We start from the raw sequence: 18561 nt of genomic DNA, 5'->3' as shown, positions 1-18561 counted from the left end.
GCAGAGCAAATAACTTTCAAGTTTTGTCAAACCGTTTAACATGGAGCTCCACGTTAATATTTCAAGAACTAGCCATCTCCAATATTCAGCCCATGTGGGTTAGAAACGATAACATTGAGCATGTAAATTAAATTTAATATTAGCATAAATAAATCATTCAACATAAGACTCTATTGGGAGAAAAATCAAGTGATTTAAACCTTCACACACACACACACACACACACCATCTACGGTTTCGAGCTTCGGAAAGAATGTTCTTGCTAAATAAAACCGAGAACAAGTTAGTAACTTACAATTTTACATCAATTTAGACCTGGCTTTCCTATTCCACCCGTCACCCTTACCTCCCCCTGTATACTGAAAGTCACTCTGAGTACTGCTACCTCTTACAAAAGACTCTCACAGTGACACGTGGAACCAATGCTCCCGTCTGAAATCGCACAAGAAGTGACCTCCGCCTAGAGGAGCTTCGGGGCGCTTAGGTGACCACGGCAAATGTCGCCAGGCCTGCCCGCCAGGCGTTAACAGCACCAACGGTACCTCCGAATTCCCAAGGCTCTTACCGGTCGGTGAAGATTCTAAAGCTAACGATAAAGTAGAGGAGAGCGAGATCCCGTCCAAGCAGGAAGGTAAAGAAAGAGGAAGTTAAGAGGATGGACAGGACAGAAGCTCAGAGGACAGGGTTACGGGAGAGAGCGGAGCCAGAAGAATGGAGGACCTGAAAGGCTGGCGTGCCCCCAGATGCACGATGCTACTCACTGGCCCGCCTGTCTCTGACCTCGGCGGAGGGTTCCCGGCCCTACGAGTCAGAAGGGCACACAGCTGGGCCCCCAACCGAGCAAGTCCCGCTGCCAGGCAACGAGTCGGGGGGCGTAGGCCGACAACGCCCTCCTTTCAGCCAATCCCCTCTCTCTATCTCTCGTGGGCGCGCTCCTGATGACGTCAAGGGTGAGGCTAGCTGCCCGCCTCTCGCTACAGGCACTTCCGGTTGCTCCCAGCCCACTTCCGGGTTTCCTCCGCTTCGATTGTTTGGGCGCGAATTGCTCTGAGCGCGGCTCCCCGAATTCAAGAGGCGTGTGGTGGGTGAGTAGTGATAGCGCTTAACCTTCTCGTCCGTCCCGGTTGCGGAAACGATTTTGTGGCCAACGCGTTTGTGGCCAACTCTGCGGTTTGCTTTGGAGCCGCGTGCAGTGATTTTTTCCGGAGGGAGGGAAATTCGAACAGGTCTGCCCTTCGAGGCCCAGGAGTTAGTTACTTGATTCGCGAGAAGGGAGTGGAGCTACGCTTGGTGCTTCCCTCCTTTCTCCGAATCGTACTGGTCCTTGTCTTCCTCCATCTCTCCCTTTGTCAGTGAGCAACCTGAGCTGCTGTGCACGGCAGCCCTTCCAGGAGAGGTCCACAAGTGACACTCTCCTATGGATTGGTTTTTAAATGGGGGGAAGTATAAGGGCATGATGTCAAGTTGAAACAATTAGACAGTTCAGGAATGGCGCGTAAAAGACTGGGTGGAGAGTAAGGTACCGCGTTTTTCAACAGCAGCGGAGAGTGTATCTTAGCTTCCACTGCATTTTATAACTGACCTGACGTGTAGTCCCCCGGTGTAGTTTGTGATCTGTCAACTAATTCTTTCCCGCTAGTTTGGTCCTTCTTGCAGGGAAGGGAGGATACGGCTTGAAACTTTTCCTTTTAAAATTTGAGGGAATGGGTTTATCCAGAGTGCTCCCTTTATTGTCTGTCTAAATCTGCATATATATTTAAACTGTGTTAGTATAATTAACTCAGAATTTTTGGAAAAGGACTGGTGACTGCTTTATCTATGTATCTAGCTATATATGCATAAAAATATATACATTTATTGTGTATACCACATATGTATATATGTGTGCGTGATATATATACACACATATACATAGACACACTGTACCTAACTTCAAGGCTACCTACTCCATATGACGTAATGCAAGAATATATATTTTATTCCTCTGTCCCTTTTAGCAGAAGTGAGTTTGGTATAAAGGATTATTAGATAGAGAAAAGGAGTTACCCAAAATGTTGTCATATACATCACTATCTGCACACGTGTGCCTGTTTTGTAACATGTGGGAGAACAGTGGAATCAGTATACTTCTGTGCTCTTGTTAAAATGTGCATAGTCTAGAGAGTGTTATAGCTTAAATCCTTATGAGTGAATTTACCACATGAATTTGCACAATACAGATTTATGGTGTCATCCTAAAAAAATTACCTCCTTCCGTCTTTGGCATAAGTTGAATGATAAATCCATTAGGTTTACAACAAGAAGACCTGAGCGATACCTGTTGAGGTAACAGGTATCACAGTTACCTGTAACCAAAATAAGACAATTCAACACTATATGCATATTTCTATTTGCTTGGATTTAAACATGGAGATAGTAGTGTTGTATGGGGAACTATAAAGTTAGATGCAAAAGCATTTTTAAAAATGATTTTTTTAAAGCCAGAGAAATGGAAGAAATTTCTAGGAATGAAATTGGATATCCTTACTCTAATAAGAATCAATGTTATTTGTTTTTAAATATGTTTAAAAAGCTAATTTGCAACATTTATAGGTAGGCTTTTTAAAAAAATATATTATGCAAGTCTTAAGCATTTTTCTGTGTCCTTTTCATCTTTGCAGATTTTTTTGAAGCACCGTTAGAATTATTCTGTTTAGATCAAGATGTCTAGCAAAGCAAATCCTCCCAAGAAAAGGTCTCAACAGTTAAAAAGAAATCCAAAAAGAAAAATTGATGATGAGGAAGTGGAGTCATCAGAGAAAGAGGTAATGAAAATAACTAGTTTATCATCCAGAACTCCTTATTAGAAATATCATCTGTTTATATGAAGCAGTATGTGAAGACTAAAAGTGAGTTTTTTACTGCAAATTATATTAGTCCATATCGTTATGTGGGAGCTTTTACAACATGATTTGTAAAAGTTCTCAGATAAAAATTGTCTACTTCAATTCTGAAAATATTGATCAGAATTCTTTGAGGGGGAGTGGGTCATAGGGCATTGATTGCTAAGGTGTTTAAATGAGAAGAATAGGAATAGGAGATATAGGAAGAAGAATAGGAAGAAGAATAGGAATAAAGTGAGAAGAATAGGAATAAAGTGTACAAATTCTATGGCATTTGTATGTTAAAATAAAAGGGAAATCTTTCCGTTGGTGGAGGAGATTTTTATTAATGTAGAGAAAAGTTATTTTGGTAGGAATTAGCGTAGTCCTACCATGATTTTACCCATCTCTTATAAAAGAATAAGTGAAATAATCAAAAAATGTTCTGTGTTTTATCCTGTATTAGGCAATGCCTTTGTTTTGCACGTTAAGTATGCCACACTATTTCAATGGCAAAATGAGTAATGATTTCTTTAAAACATTGTTTGATAACATACGAAATTGTTGTACATTATCACCATTGTCCAGGAACTGCTTTAGTATATCCTTTGCCTGTGATACACACATACCCTTCTGCAGAATTGGCAATATTCCTTCTTTCTATCTAGCAGAAAGTATATACCTTCAACATACATGACAAAGTATTGCAAAAGCAGTATCTTTTATCTGATGTTTAGTTTAATTCTGTGTGTGTGCATGTTTTTCCCTCTAGGTTAGAAAACCAGCGGAAAAAAATAAAAATCATCCAAAGCATCTGTCTTCTGAAGGTACTTTTTTTCTATATTTGGTTTAACCTTTCTCAAGCTACCTATATTCATGAAAAAATTATCAGCATCTTGTTTTTGAGTTCTGCAAAAGCAAAAGATAGTAATAAACAGCTACATTCTCATTTTTGCAAGAATAAGTAGTACTGGTTAGTCAGGTATTTTGGTCAACTGAAAAGAAATTTTATTTACCACCTCTAGCAAAATATTGTGTCGGGTTCTAAATTCATAAGAACTAGAAAAAAACAAAATGTCTATCCCACAGTCTGAATTCTTACTGACCTATGATATAAGACAAACCTACTGATTTCTCTTTAAGACTAATATGCTTCTGCTCTGCCACCACTGTACAGATTAATTTGGACCCACGAAGTAATTTTGTTTGGAATAAATTAGTTTTGATTATTCATCTTTACTTAAACATCACTACTTTGTAGAAGAATTCCCTACTCCCTTCACCTAAGACCAGGCTACAGCCTCTGGTTTTATACTTCCATAGTGCACAGTACTTTTGCTTTTGTAATGCTTTGCATTCTTACAACTATTTAATCTACCTTCTCTCCAAAACTAATCTTTATGTGAGCCAATAGTATATCTCTTTTGTTTATCCCTTGTACGTAGAATAATTAACAACCTACTAAACACTATCTATTTGTGGTTTCATTAATCTCTTTTGTTCCAGTTGTCACCCAACGTTTGATAGAAATATATTTCTAGTCTTCTCAATGAAGCTCTTTAATTCAGGTCATTTTTTGGAACCAGAACTTTTTTGTCAAATCCTAATAATTGTAGCTTGGTTCTTAATTTAAAATTGTCTTGGGTTTGTATCTGCAATATCAGTTAATATTTTAGTTAACATAACAGTAGATAGCATATTCATATTCAACACCTGGCATGTTATGGCTGTGCAATAAAAAGGAAATTAAACAGGTTATACAACTTTATAACATTTTGGTTCTCATAATCCCATTAGCTTTTTTAGATAAATTTGATTTCAACCACTTAGGTATTAAGTAAAAACATACAAGCTTCTGGACTGACCAGAGTGTCTTATTTCACCAGAGACAGGACAAACAAAGTGTACTAGTCTAAAACTGGTAAAGATAGCATCCAACAAAAGAAACACCTGGCAGCCTCTTTCGAAGAGTAGCACAGAGCATTTGCAAACTATTATGGAAACAGTAATAATGTGAGTATGAATTTTTTCCATTTCACTCTTTTGATTTCTACTTAAGCATTTCCTATAGACTGTATCCTTTTAAAAGTTATCTATTTTATGGTGATAGAGTGTGTTTCAAAAGAAGATATAGCTAGTGTCTTTTAATGACGTTAGCATTAGCAAAAACGTCTTTGTCAATTTCAGAAACTTATTCCATCAGTGAAATAAAAATGAAGCCTGTGTGTTCTGATATATCTGTATATTTTTGACATGTTCTGTCAAGAGAGACACTTTAGGAAGAAATTGAGTTCAATTTGACACTTTTTGTGGAAGTTAGCGTGCCAGAGGGGTTACAAAGAAAATAAGACAGGATTCTGCCATCAGGAAACTGAAATCCCATCAGAAGAGTCAGGAATATAAATTAGTTACAATATAATATAAAAATGACTTTGATTATATGTCTGCTTAAAATGTGTTTACTATCAAAGGAAGAGTGATTGATTCTTCCTGGCTAGTAATGAGATGCACTTGAGAGAAATCAGAAAGTAAACAGGTTATATTATTTGTGATACAAGCTAATATGGATTCAGTCCTTTTTTTTTTTTCCTAGAACAATTTTGAGTAACAGTGGTACTAAAAATGAACAAACTCAGTATCATCTCAACTGCCTGAAGAAAAGGTAATGTAGTTATGCAACAGAAAATATTTAAAATATATTTAGTAAAAGTCGAATCTCTTCCTATGTTTCCAGAACAGATATTTGTGACATATAAAAGTTTTTTATGTGGGTTTTTTGTTGTTCTTGTTGTTTTAAAAAGAAGAATAATTTAGGAATATACGTACTACCCTAAACTTCTGCTATATGCGATTCTGAATTAAGTTTAAGAGAATACAAGGAAGAATCTGAAAATGACAAGATGCCTACTTCCACAATTCACTTTTCTGTTTTGGTAATTTAAAAATATTTTATCAGGGGCTGAACCCGGTGGCTCAGGCAGTTCGAGCTCCATGCTCCTAACTCCGAAGGCTACCAGTTCGATTCCCACATGGGACAGTGGGCTCTCAACCACAAGGTTGCCAGTTCAGTTACTTGAGTCCTGCAAGGGATGGTGGGCTCTGCCTCCTGCAACTAAGATTGAACACGGCACCTTGAGCTGAGCTGCCTCCCGGATGACTCAGTTGGTTGGAGCGAAGGCTCTCAACCACAAGTTGCCAGTTTGATTCCCACAAGGGATGGTGGGCTGCGCCCCCTGCAACTAACAATGGTAATTGGACCTGGAGCTGAGCTGCGCCCTCCACAATTAAGACTGAAAGGACAACAACTTGACTTGGGAAAAAGTCCTGGAAGTACACACTGTTCCCCAATAAAGTCCTGTTCCCTTTCCCCAAGAAAAAAAAATACATATATATTTTATCAACTTGAACTCCCTTCAACTTCATTTTGAACAATTTGAAGTTAACAGTTCACTTGTCTTAGCTGATATTTATCCTGTTGCTGTGTTTTTCGCTTCATGTTGTGCTACATTATTTGCACATGCAACAGGTATACTTCTCCAGGATATTACTGCTCTTCATCTTGTGGCAAGTCACAAATGGAGGTTTCTTTTTATGTGTTCTTAAAAGTCACACTACTGCCAGTGATTTTCAGTGACTACTTTTTTCTAATATTTGCACAACTTTTCCTTTTCATCGAATTATGTTCTGTGTCTTTGTTACAGGTTTGCCTGGAAATGTTTGTGACCTGCTTTATACTTGGGAGGGCTGAATACAAATTCTGCTTAGTTTAAGTCTAATTCTTAAGGATAGTAGCAAAGTAGAAAGGATGGGATGGGGTGGGGTGGGATGGCATGGCATGGCGTGGGATGGTGGGGTGGGGTGGGGTGGGTGGGGTTGGGAGTTTGGAGGGAGGTTGAGAGATTAAAGAAACTGCTAGAAGCAGGCTTATAAATGGCTTACAGAAATGATAGCCTGGTATCTCCAAGGAGCCTAGCAGAAAAAAACTGATAAGTAAGATAATACATAATGAAAGGGTAGCCATTTATGGTCTTTTTAATATAGGGCTGATAATCATGTTTGGTGTGTAAATGAGACTATCACAGTGCATAGTAACTGCTCTCCACAGTGATCCCTGGGTCATCCGAATGGTTAAATTCTGTTGAATATGTGGGCTGTCTCTTCATGAGCACCCATGGAGTATGTATTTCAAATACTGCCTGTTGTCTCTTCATTTTTGCCTTCTTCACACCTCACTTTCTTTTGTTCCCAAAGTAACAATATTCAAGATACTTTCTCTTTTACTAATATAGCAGAATGCAATCTTAGCAAACTGATTGTAATTGAATCTCTGACTAAATTTTCCTATAGCAATATTTCTCAAAGTGTATTTGGAACACTTATTCATAAAAATACTCTGTGAATAGAAGTGATACATAGTGAATAATTTTGGACACATTAGCACATGAAAATTCCTGCAGTAAATCTACTTCATTTTGCTTAATGAAGCATCTCCCAAATTGATATTTATCACAAGAACTCCTTTTGTCATATACTTGTCTCATCTCTGCTTCTGTTTGCATTTTGGCTTCATTCTTTTACACCGGTTGTCTTTACGACATTAGAACTGTAGAGTCAGACAGCTCCCTATTTATCTTTTTAGCCTTGGGAAGGAAGAGGATAAGAAAATATGTATCCTCTTAGCTTCAGTTAGATGGACTGATTGGCCCAGTTCAGGTGATGTGCCTATCTTTGGATTCGTTTTGTTACAGTTGACACAGACTGGGGTATATACCTACCCCCATGATGGGACAAACAGTGTTGCTATTCAGACAAAACAGTTAGCCACTGCAGTTTCTAGGGGAATGTACTTTGAAAAAGTTGTCCTATAGAAACAGTTATAAATGGTGATTAGGTATTGTAGATATAGTAGGGTGTATTCATGTTACTCTCTTAGCTTAATTGGATTTTGTAAGAATCCTGGAAATTGACCACTATTTAGAACATTTGGAACAGTGGATGACTCTTCCACAGAATTGACTTAAACTTTTAGTAGAAACTATTCATAAATGGAAATTTTATTTTAGTTGGGAAATCAAAAACTTACGCTCTTGGGAAGATTATACAGACAAGTTTTTAGGCTTAACCGTGATGCTCTACTGATGATTTTCTGGATAACTGCAGTTTATCCCAACAGCTTAATGAAAATTATGACTGGTGGGGTTTACACTGTCTACTTTCTCTTTACAAAAATTAATATTTTGAATAAGACCCCAGGAACATAAGTCTTAAGTTCCACTATTGTTCAAATTCAGTAATAGGACTTTTTAGAACCCAAAAATGCTCCCAGGTAGATGCGACCAAATTTAGATTTATTTTCCTCCTTTGTTTCTTCCTGTGGAATTCAAGAATCAAATCTAGAAAAGCTATATTGCTCTGTGCTAGAAGGGTAGTCATGGTTCCTTTTCTGTTGGTGATCTAATCAACCCAATTTGAAGGAGATTTTTCCACCTTTACTACTGAATACTATTCATTTTGTTAATACTTTATAACAAAGCACTTTAATCTCAGTGTTTTATTTGCCTTAAAGTCAAGGAGACTCAGTTTTCTTTAAAATCATTAAGTTCTAGTGACTGATGCAGACGTTCTCTTTCCTTGGTTGCATTCTCTAAAACAACTGAGATTAGAGTCCAGGGTCATAGAGTCCAGGGTCATAAGTAAGTTGAGACTTACACAGTAGTGTTCCATCTCTTACCCAGTAATTCACAGTACACAATAAACTTAGGTGCTGGAATAGTCTAGGAAACTCATTTAGAAGACACAGGAAATTTTGATTTTAAAATGTATATAAATAATTGTTAAATACGTAAAATAGGAAATTTTCCTTTTATGAAGCAACCTAAGTGACCCATGGTTTGAGGTAAATCTTAATAAAATGGAAGGTTAAATGATGATTTGTCAGGGCTTTTCGGGGGAGACTTACTGCTAAGGTTAGCCACTGTTCATAAAAGAGTATTAATAGCCCTTGGGACTAATAGGACAAAAAAGATAACAGTATTTCAAAAAACGAAACAAAAATAGCACTAACGGTACTACAAAAATAAGAATATAATTATGTTTTTATTCTGTCTCAAAGATTGCTACAACAGTTTGAAACCCTAAAAGTCCCTCCCAAAAAGCAGAAAGATTTAACTAATGTGTCAAGTCTACTGAAAATGGAAAGGGCGCAGCACAGAGCTAATGAAGAAGGTCTCGCATTGTTGCAGGTATGAAATTTGAACAAGGAGTCCATAATTAAGGGCGAGGGGGAGAGGCCAAAAATGTTTTTACATTATGATATTCTAGTAATAAATACTAGATCTTTGACAATGTTTTCATTAATTTTTTTAATCAAAGCACAAACTTTGCCTAAACTTGGGTCCTCTAAAGTTAAAAGTATTTCTATTATATTAGTGATTAAGTAGCAGGATTATTTACTATCAGACTTTATAACTGAACTATCTTAGTATTTTTGATTATCAAATTACAGGCACTCATCGCTAAATGCTATAGAATTTCAAAACATTAGTTTCCCCATCCTGTGTATGGTATTTTATCACCAGGGCTTTCTTTGTTCTAGGCACCATTCTAAGCACTTATAGTTACACCCCTTAATGCTCTCAGCAACTTAAAAAGGTCTGTACTATATTATCATTATTTTACAAATGTAAAAAAGAAACATACTAATATTTCTAGCTGAACCCTAGACAAACTGAAGTTGTAATGCAAACCTAGTCAGTCCGATGTTGGCATGGTTCTTAATCATTATCCTGTAGAAAGCTAGGGGGGGATAACATTAGCTGTCATGGTGAACCTTAGCCTTTTAATTAGTGGACACTAGAACAATTAAGAAAAGCAACCTCAGGGGGCTCATTAAATAATTACAAAAACTAAAACAGATTGGACCATATATCGAAATGGTTCGTAGATGTGGTACTTGGGTCTTTGTTAGCAGTTCGATAAGTACAAGATGGTAGTAGTTTATACAAGGAATGCATCTTTAAGGAATTCTAATAATTGAAAATTCACAAATAATTTATTCCAGTTTTTCCATATAATGGAGATAACATCAGAAGGGTTAGTTTCTGAACAACAAATCTACCTATATTATGAAAATTAAATAGGATGGTATTTTTCAGTGTTTGCCTCACTTTATAGTGTGAGATGTTTAATATTCATCCCAGTGTTACTACGTTTCAAAGATATATTTTCAGTACTGGCACTAGTTCTAATAGTTAATGAACTGTTGGATGACAGTAATATATATTTTTTTAATTTCAGCTTTATTGAAGTATAATTGACAAAATTGTAAGATATTTAAAGTGTATGTTGTGGTGACTTGATATATGCATTCCTTGTAAAAGGATTCTCCTGTCTAACACAATTAGCACATCCAACACCTCACATTATATGTATGTGTATATATATATTTTAATAAGATCATTTAAGTCCGACTCTTAGCAAATTTCAATTACACAATACAGTGTTATCAGTGATAATCACCATATTTTAAATTAGGTTATCAGACCATATCATCTTATAGCTGAGTTTATACCCTTTTAACATCCTCTGCCTATTTCCCCCACTCCTAGCCCCTGAGTTCTTAGAAATACAGTAAGTCGGTCAGTTCTGGGAAACTATGACTTGAAGCAAAACTACGTATAACAAAACCAATTTTACTATATGTCAGTTGATATAAGCAAGATTTAAGTTCCTACGGCATATTTCTGGTCACAAAAACATCACCAGACTTGTAAATAAAGACTCAAAACAATTCTGTCATTGAAATAAATGTAAGTTATATATACATTTAAGAAATATTAATAAAACCAAGTAAGATAATTACTTCCCAACCCATATATTTCAGTTCAGTGTCCCATGTAGCTGGAGCCCATCCCAGCAGCTCAGGGCAAAAAGCAGGAACCCACCCAGGACACGACGCCAGTTCCATTGCAGGGCACGCTCACACCCACCCACACTCAGACTGGGACAATGTACACATGCCAGTTCACCTCACATGCACATCTCTGGGACATGGGAAGAAACCAGAGTACTGAGAGAAGACCCACACAGACGTGGAGAGAACGTGCAAATGCTACACACTTGGTGGCCCCAGCCGGGAATCATTTTTTCTTTTTTTTTCTCAATGTTACAATGAAATGACATTGAAAGAACTGACATTATTCGAGGACCTTCTGTACTAAAATAAGTTACAGAATTCAGAAAAGAATTAGAAAAGCCTTTCAGATATTCAAATTAGAAGGAGTACTAAAGCAAACACAACAGATAATGCTTACAATAAATAGAAGATAAAATAAGGAGAAAGTTTTAAGGATCAGAAAATTTTTTTAAAAGGTATAGAGAAAAAGTGACAAATGCAAGAGTTTGGCAAAGACGGTACCACATGAGTATGGTAGGAATGCCCAAAGAAAATAACAAAAGCAACAGAACGAAATTAATTTTAAGAAGTTTATAATGAAAAAATTTAGTCATTATATTAATTCTTCATTCAGTGCTGTTATTCATTCCCTTCTACGTGGGTTGAATGGTGGTCCCCAAAATGATATGTCTGAATCCTGAAAATGTGATTTTATTTAGAAAGTGGATTTTTCCAGGTGTGATTAAGTTCAGGGTCTCGAGATGACATCATCCTGGATTACCTTGGATAGGCCTTCAATCCAGTGACAAGTGTTCAAGAGATAGAAGTGTCCTTTTAAGAGATACAGAGACATGAAGGAAAAGGCCATGTGTAAACAAATGCAGAAATCGGAGTGATGTAGCTACCAGGAATGCTCACAGCCCTCAGAAGCTAGAAGAGGCAAGAAAGGATTCTCCCCAGAGCCTTCAGGGGAAGCACAGCCTGCCATCCCCTTGATTTGGGACATCTGCCCTCCAGAACTGTGTGAGAATTGATTCCTGTTTTAAGCTACCAAATCTGTGGGAGTTTATCATGGCAGGTACGGGAAATTAATATATGCGGTTTACATTATATTTCTATTTAACAGCAGTCTCTAAATCCAACAACCAATTAATAGGAAATTAGGGCTGAGGAACAGGTTAAAATGGTACAGCCACGTTGGAAGACAATTTGGCGGTTTCTTAGGAAAAAAAAACATTTTTGCCACACAGTCGCGGAATCATCCTCTTTGGTATTTACCGAAAGGAGCTGAAAACGTGTGTTCACACAGCATGCTGCATGTGGATTTTGTAGCAACATTATTCACGATTGCCAAGACTTGGAAAATGATAAGATGTCCTTCTAGGTGGATGGATAAATTGGCCCATCTAGACAATGGAGTATGGTTCAACGTTAAAAGGAACTATCAAGACCAGAAAAGACATGAAAGAAACTTAAATGCATACTAAATGAAATAAGCCAATCTCAGAAGGCTACATACTATATGATTACAACTATATGACATTCTGGAAAAGGCTAAACTATAGAGACAATAAAAAGATCAGTGATTTCCAGGAGTGTGTAGTGGGGGTAGAGATGAATAGGCAGAACACAGGATTTTTCAATGGTCGTGAGTCCTTGGTCTCTGCTAGAGTTACACGGGTCTTCCAGAATCTCTGATACTAGCAGCTTTGCTAAGTTTTTGAGGACATGGGGTACATCTTGTTCCAGGGAAATTAAGTTTCCTTATGAATCACTATTACATTGGTAAATTCATTTTTAGGAAGCCTGTTTTTTGAAAGAAAAATGAAAATATATTTGTCAGTGTCTTCTAGCAGCGTTCCAATACATGAGGTATTTTAAAAATATGTATATGTGTATTAGTATCTTTTGGGGTTTTATTTAATAAAATGTTTAATTTTAAAACAACTTTCTCTTTCTGACTCAGGAAGAAATAGATAAAATGGTAGAGACCACAGAGTCAGTGACTGAGAATATTCGGACCCTGAAGAACAAAATTCAAATTCTGACAAGTGAGGTAGAAGAAGAGGAGGAGAAGGTAAAACAGGTAATGGTTTAAAAATGTATTGCTAGACTCTGGGTGTGATTTTTAATGCTTGCATTCTACCACGACAACTTTTTAGTATAAGATGAGAGAAATCAGTTTTTTGAAATAACTGTTGCTTTCTTTTTCTACTTTAGACATTTCAAATTGATAGTGGGGTACTCTCTCTTCCAGAACTTTCTCAGAAGAGTCTCAAAGCACCCACACTTCAGGTAAGTATCAATTTACTATATTTTTACTATACTGACTATATCACCAGTTATGAATTGCATATATAAAACTATTATATCCTGTTTCTTTTTAAAAAAAACATGGAATTCATTATATAATCTCATACAAAATTACTTTTCTCGTTTGACTTTAGAGTATGAACATTTTTCTTTGTCAGATCTGTCTTGTTTTTATCAATAGCTTAAACTATGCCATTGTATGGATGTACCATAATTTGTGAATTACTAATGGAGATAAATAATGTGTGCAATTACAGATAATGCTGAGTAAACCCCGGTACATGTATATTTTTACACATTTGTGTAGTCGTAACTGTAGGATAGATTTCTGGAAGTAAATTCTGACAGTTGCTTTTGTTTATTCTTCTAACAATGGCATGTAACACTTCATAAAATACTACTACTTCTTACTCGTAGTAGACTATACACTGGTGATCTATCTTTTTTTCAAAGGACCCCTGTAGATATCATAGTGTAAATGTTTACAGTGGTAGAAAATCTTCATGTGTTCTCAAAAAAGTAATTTGAAATTTTCCTAACTATAATTCACCTAGAGTGAAAGGAGAGGGAATGGGCAGAGGGAAAACAGAATCATACAGATTTGAAAGGAGAACAGCAGTGAGTTGATGGTTACTAATGTTGAGTGATGGCTACATGGGATTTATTATACCATTCTCTCTAAATAACACATTTGATATTTTTCATAATAAAAGGTTAAAAACTAATTATATAGGTAAAGGTCACCAAAAGGTAGAAACTTCCAGTTGGAAAATAAGTCATGGGGATGACGTAATGTACAGCATGGTGACTATAGTTAATACTGTATAGTTAATAATGCTGTATTTTTGAAAGTTGCTAAGAGTAAATCTCCAAAGTTCTCATTGCAGGAAAAGAAAATGTGTAACTATGTGTGATGATGGATGTTAACTAGACTTATTGTGCTGATCATTTCACAATATATACCAATATTGAATCATTATGTTATACACCTAAAACTAATATAGTTCTATATGTCAGTTACATCTCAATAAAAACTATTTTAACTAGTTATACTACTGTACCCACAGAAAGAAATTTTGGCACAGATTCCAAACCAGCTCCCTCTTCTGAAGGATTTGGATGTTCTCCATAATTCATCCCAGATGAAGAACATGTTAACTTTCATCGAAGAAGCCTATAAGAGACTGGATGCCTCTTAAAGAGTGTGTTTTAGATTGTTCATAGCAATTTAATGTTTATCAAGGTGTAAACCGATTGACCTATGATGACATTGCAGAGGCCAAGGCTCCTTCAGGACTTATTACTTCCTCACGTGCAGTTTAAAATTCGCCTCTGGAGATATACCATCAGCATCTGATACAGTCCTGAAAACTCCGTGTTTAGCAGTTGCCAGGTCAAGGAGTTCATATTTATGTTGCTCTATTTCCAGTTATTTGCCTGAAACTATAAAATAAGACCAGCCACAATCTAATGATTTATAATGGCTGAGTAGAGCTCATTTATTGGTTAGTGCCCGGGAAATTTGGTATTGTGGCTTAATATATGTAAAGTGTTTATAGTGCCTAGTTCATAAAAAGTAGTTCATAAATGTTTGCTATTGTTATTTAGCTGAAGACTTGCATTTTCTGTCTGGTCTTCTGGAACTTGAAAAAACCCAAATGCCTTTACCTTTTCACATTTTACCTTTACCTTGAAAAAACCCAAATGCCTTTACCTTTTCACATTTTACCTTTACCTTTACCTTTGTCACACCACAAAGACTCCCTAGACTTTGTGGTGTAATTAAGATTTGCCAGGTGTCTTTAACTTTGGAGGTAGCATGGACGTTTTATTTCTTTGGTTGAGTTAATGAATAGATGTTGAATATTTATTTTCCCTGTCATCAAAGCATACTTTAATTTAATAAAATTATTAAAAAGGAACATAAGCATATTTATTCCCTTAAAAGAGAAAACAAAATAGTCCTTTCTAAACCTTTCCTCGTTGTGATAATAATATGTATATACATGTAAATAAATGATCACTAAAGTATATCAAAAATCATTTCTGACCAACTACAGTATATTGTCTGAATTGCTTTTATGTTATATATTTATAAAATAAAATAACTGCAATTTAATTATTTTTCCTGTCTCACCTAGACTATTTCATCAGTTAATTGAGAAGGTACCATTATTCTGTTAATGTCCTCCAGGCAGAGACCACCAGGAACACAGCTTTAATTTAAAAAATTCAGTTTAGTGCTCATTGCCATGAGGGTGACCAGACACCATGGGGGAACCCTGAGCAGCTCAGTAAAGGGGTTAAAAGCAATAGCCTCTTAGGAAATGATGGCCGAGAAGGACATTAATGGATTCTGGAGGTAAAGAAAGCATTCAGGAAAGGAAACCTGTAGTGCAGCGTTTAACAGAAACATTTTTCTATATTTTGGACTGCTTGCTACATGTCAGGCAAAGCAACTAAAAGGAAAAGATTTTGCAAAATGTCTTAAAACTTAAAAGCTCTTGATTTGGAAACTTAAATCTTCATGTTTTTAGAGTGACTAATACAGGCCTAACTCACTGATTTTGATCATTAATCATGACATTTATAATAGCTTTTGGTGGGGAGGGAGGAGTTAATAAAAGTCTGCTGTTTCAGAACATGTTTAACGGATCATTGACCTTCTAGCAGTATTTTTACTTCCCTTTGTTGCCGAGTGGGAGTGGCCATACCACCCATTTGTAGCTTTTAAAAGTATGTGATCTAATTTTGAGAGATCAACAGTATCTTCTGGCAGGCAAGAAGCAATTCAAAACATACACAATATTTTCTTTAAAGGTTGAATTTTGGTATACTGTTTATGAATAATTTTAATTACAGACTCAAATAAAATTAAAATTCAACTATACATGGTCCTAGTAATTCAAATGGTCGTTTTCCTATGTGGCAAGTATCCACACCCATCTGAGTTCTCACATGCATAGACCATACCAACTAGGATACAACTCCTGTCCAGTGAGGGGAGGATAAAGGCCAATGCCAAGAACTTTAAATTCTAAAAATACACACTTTGGAATGGAGGATATATAGTGTAAAAATGTTCATATGATAAGGACAGCCGGATGGCTCAGTTGGTTAGAGCACGACCCCTGAACAAAAGGGTTGCCGTTTCGATTCCCATTTGGGGCAGTGAGCTGCACCCTCCACAACTAGATTGAAGACAACGAGCTGCTGCTGAGCTTCTGGAGCGGTGGCCAGATGACTCAGCTGGTTAAAGTGTGATCTCTCAACAACAAGGTTGCTGGTTCAATTCCCACGTGGGATGGTGGGCTGTGCCCCCTGCAACTCAGATTGAAAACGGCAACTGGACTTGGAGCTGAGCTTCGCCTCCACAACTAGATTGAAAGACACTGACTTGGAGCTGATGGGCCCTGGAGAAACACACTGTTCCCCAATATTCCTCAATTAAAAAAGAACAAATGTAGCATACGGTAAAAATAGCATTTCAAATAAAATGCAGAAAAACATTAAATGGTCTTGAGAAAATTGCTAACCACACTAGAAACGGGGGCAGAGGGACGGCAGTTTTATATTCCTGCTTTATGCCAAAATAGATTCCAAACAAATATAAAAATAGAAACAAAATATCAGTAACAAATAGCAATAGGAAGATGGTCAGTCTCAATATACCTAAATGGTCAAAAATATTTGAAAGATGTTCAACCTTATAATAATCACTTAAATGCAAATCAAAACAATGAAGTGTTTTCACCTATCAGATTGAAAAAGATTAGAAGGGAAAGTTGCTGAACATACAGGAAAAGCTGCTGAAGGAAGGAAGGTAAATGGGCGTGTGTGAGTGTGACAGTAAGTGCGTGTGAGTGTGTGTGTGTGTGAATTTTGGGACAGGAGCCTGCACAGATAGATACGTTGCAGAACCTCGGTGTACAGTCATTTAAAACTCGGACTTTAAATGACCCTTTCCATTTTCCTCAACTCTCACTTGGGCATATGTTTAACAAACAAGTTTTGTTTAAATATGAGACACCTGCACTGGAACCTAAAATTAAGGGATTTACTTTCTCTTATTTGGTTGGATGGAATTCTAGCATTGTGTATTTACCAAAAATAAATGCAGGTGCACCTGTCAAAATTAGTATTGAATCATTCAGGTTAGCTTAGGTTCCAAACATAAGTCTTCTAAATCCTCTCATGTTTCATTCATTGTCAAGAAATATTCAGCTTTAAGGAAGAGAGAGGAAAGAAAGAAAGCAAAAGCAGGGAGAAAATCAAATTTCCCATTTGGACTGTATCATGTCTGAAATGACTGAGCCCTTTTTGTATTATAACTTGGCTTTTCTTGTTCAGAGTTGCTGCCATTGAAAGTAGTTCTTGGATATTAAACCACCATAGAATCCCTTTCTGTCGGCTTACATATTTGCTCTCCTCATTAAAGTGACCTCTGCTGTGATCAAGGCTGTAAAATTGCTGTAACAGCCATATCTAAAGATTGGTTATAGTTAAAATTGGACAAAGAGAAAGATGTTTTCCAAATTCAATAAAAGTACAGACTCCTTTTTAAAAATGAAATTGTTCAGTTTCTAACTAATAGAAACTAATGTGCCTTAGCCTATTTCACCCCATTTTATACCCCCAAGGAGGTCTTTTAAGTTAATGTAGGTTTTTCAAATGGGACAATATGGCTATCTAATAATAATGATAAAAATTTCTGTCATTTATTGATGTATGCTATATGCCAGACACTAGTCTAAGCCCATTACATGTATACATGCCTTTATGCCAATGTTTAATCCTAATAACAACACTAGAGGGATTAAACCCCATACCAGGTGCTAGTATCCCCAGACTGTAGGTGAAGAATCAGGCATAGGGAGGCTAAGTAACTGTGTTAAGATCCAGTAAAATAAGACCGGGTCTTATATCAATTTTTGCTCCAAAAAACACATTAGAGCTGATTGTCCGGGTAGGTCTTATTTTCAGGGAAACACAGTAGGTTTCAAGGGTACGACTCTGTAAATACATCATCTGTATATCACATTGTGTTATGTTCATTTTTAAATTGATTTTCCTCAAATAATATTTAGAAAACACTTAGATTTACATAGCAGCCTTAGGGCCATGTACAGGTGTATTTTGCCTTCAGTAACATCTCTAAAAAAAAAAAAAAAAAGTTATCAGTACACCAGGATCAAAAAAACACTCTTATTTTGACATTCAGTAGTTGTCATCTAACATAATTTCCCCAGTTGCTTTCAACTACCATTTACCCATTGTATTATTTTAACCAGCATCTTCAAGTAAAGAATGCCCTAACCTACCCCTTCATTTGATCTTGACTTTATGAGACCTAACAGTGGTAAACAGTATTCTCCCATGTGACCACATTGAAACTGAAGCACTCTCCATATGCCTTGAGACATTTGTACTGTTTATTATTTCTGAAGACTCAGGTATTGTGTTGTGTGCTGAGATGTCCATGTAAATGTTTAT

At 36.5% G+C, this 18561-nt stretch overlaps 2 protein-coding genes across 6 annotated transcripts in view; one reads left to right on the top strand and one right to left on the bottom strand.

Annotated features, from left to right (window-relative positions):
* Nucleotides 1-946, bottom strand: part of MMUT (methylmalonyl-CoA mutase) — a 32538-nt gene extending 31592 nt beyond the window's left edge. The window contains exon 1 of one of the 5 annotated variants that reach the window (XM_081044244.1): nucleotides 566-946. The gene's annotated coding sequence lies outside the window, so the exon portion shown is untranslated. Of the gene's footprint in view, nucleotides 1-385 lie in introns of all 5 variants that reach the window. The other 4 variants (XM_081044246.1, XM_081044248.1, XM_081044247.1 and 1 more) reach the window with 4 other exon arrangements.
* On the top strand, nucleotides 842-15192 carry CENPQ (centromere protein Q). The gene is made up of 9 exons (XM_081044249.1): nucleotides 842-1085; nucleotides 2661-2804; nucleotides 3634-3688; nucleotides 4748-4874; nucleotides 5455-5523; nucleotides 8974-9103; nucleotides 12722-12841; nucleotides 12976-13050; nucleotides 14136-15192. Exons 2-9 carry the CDS (start codon nucleotides 2703-2705, stop codon nucleotides 14265-14267), a joined length of 810 nt encoding a protein of 269 aa, XP_080900375.1. The 5' UTR covers nucleotides 842-1085; nucleotides 2661-2702; the 3' UTR covers nucleotides 14268-15192.
* The last annotated feature ends 3369 nt before the right edge of the window (nucleotides 15193-18561 follow it).

The sequence above is a fragment of the Rhinolophus hipposideros genome (assembly GCF_964194185.1).
Source record: "Rhinolophus hipposideros genome assembly, chromosome: 3".
NCBI lineage: Eukaryota > Metazoa > Chordata > Mammalia > Chiroptera > Rhinolophidae > Rhinolophus > Rhinolophus hipposideros.
The sequence above is the reverse complement of the archived record's forward strand: the minus strand, read 5'-3'. Positions and strand labels throughout refer to the sequence as shown.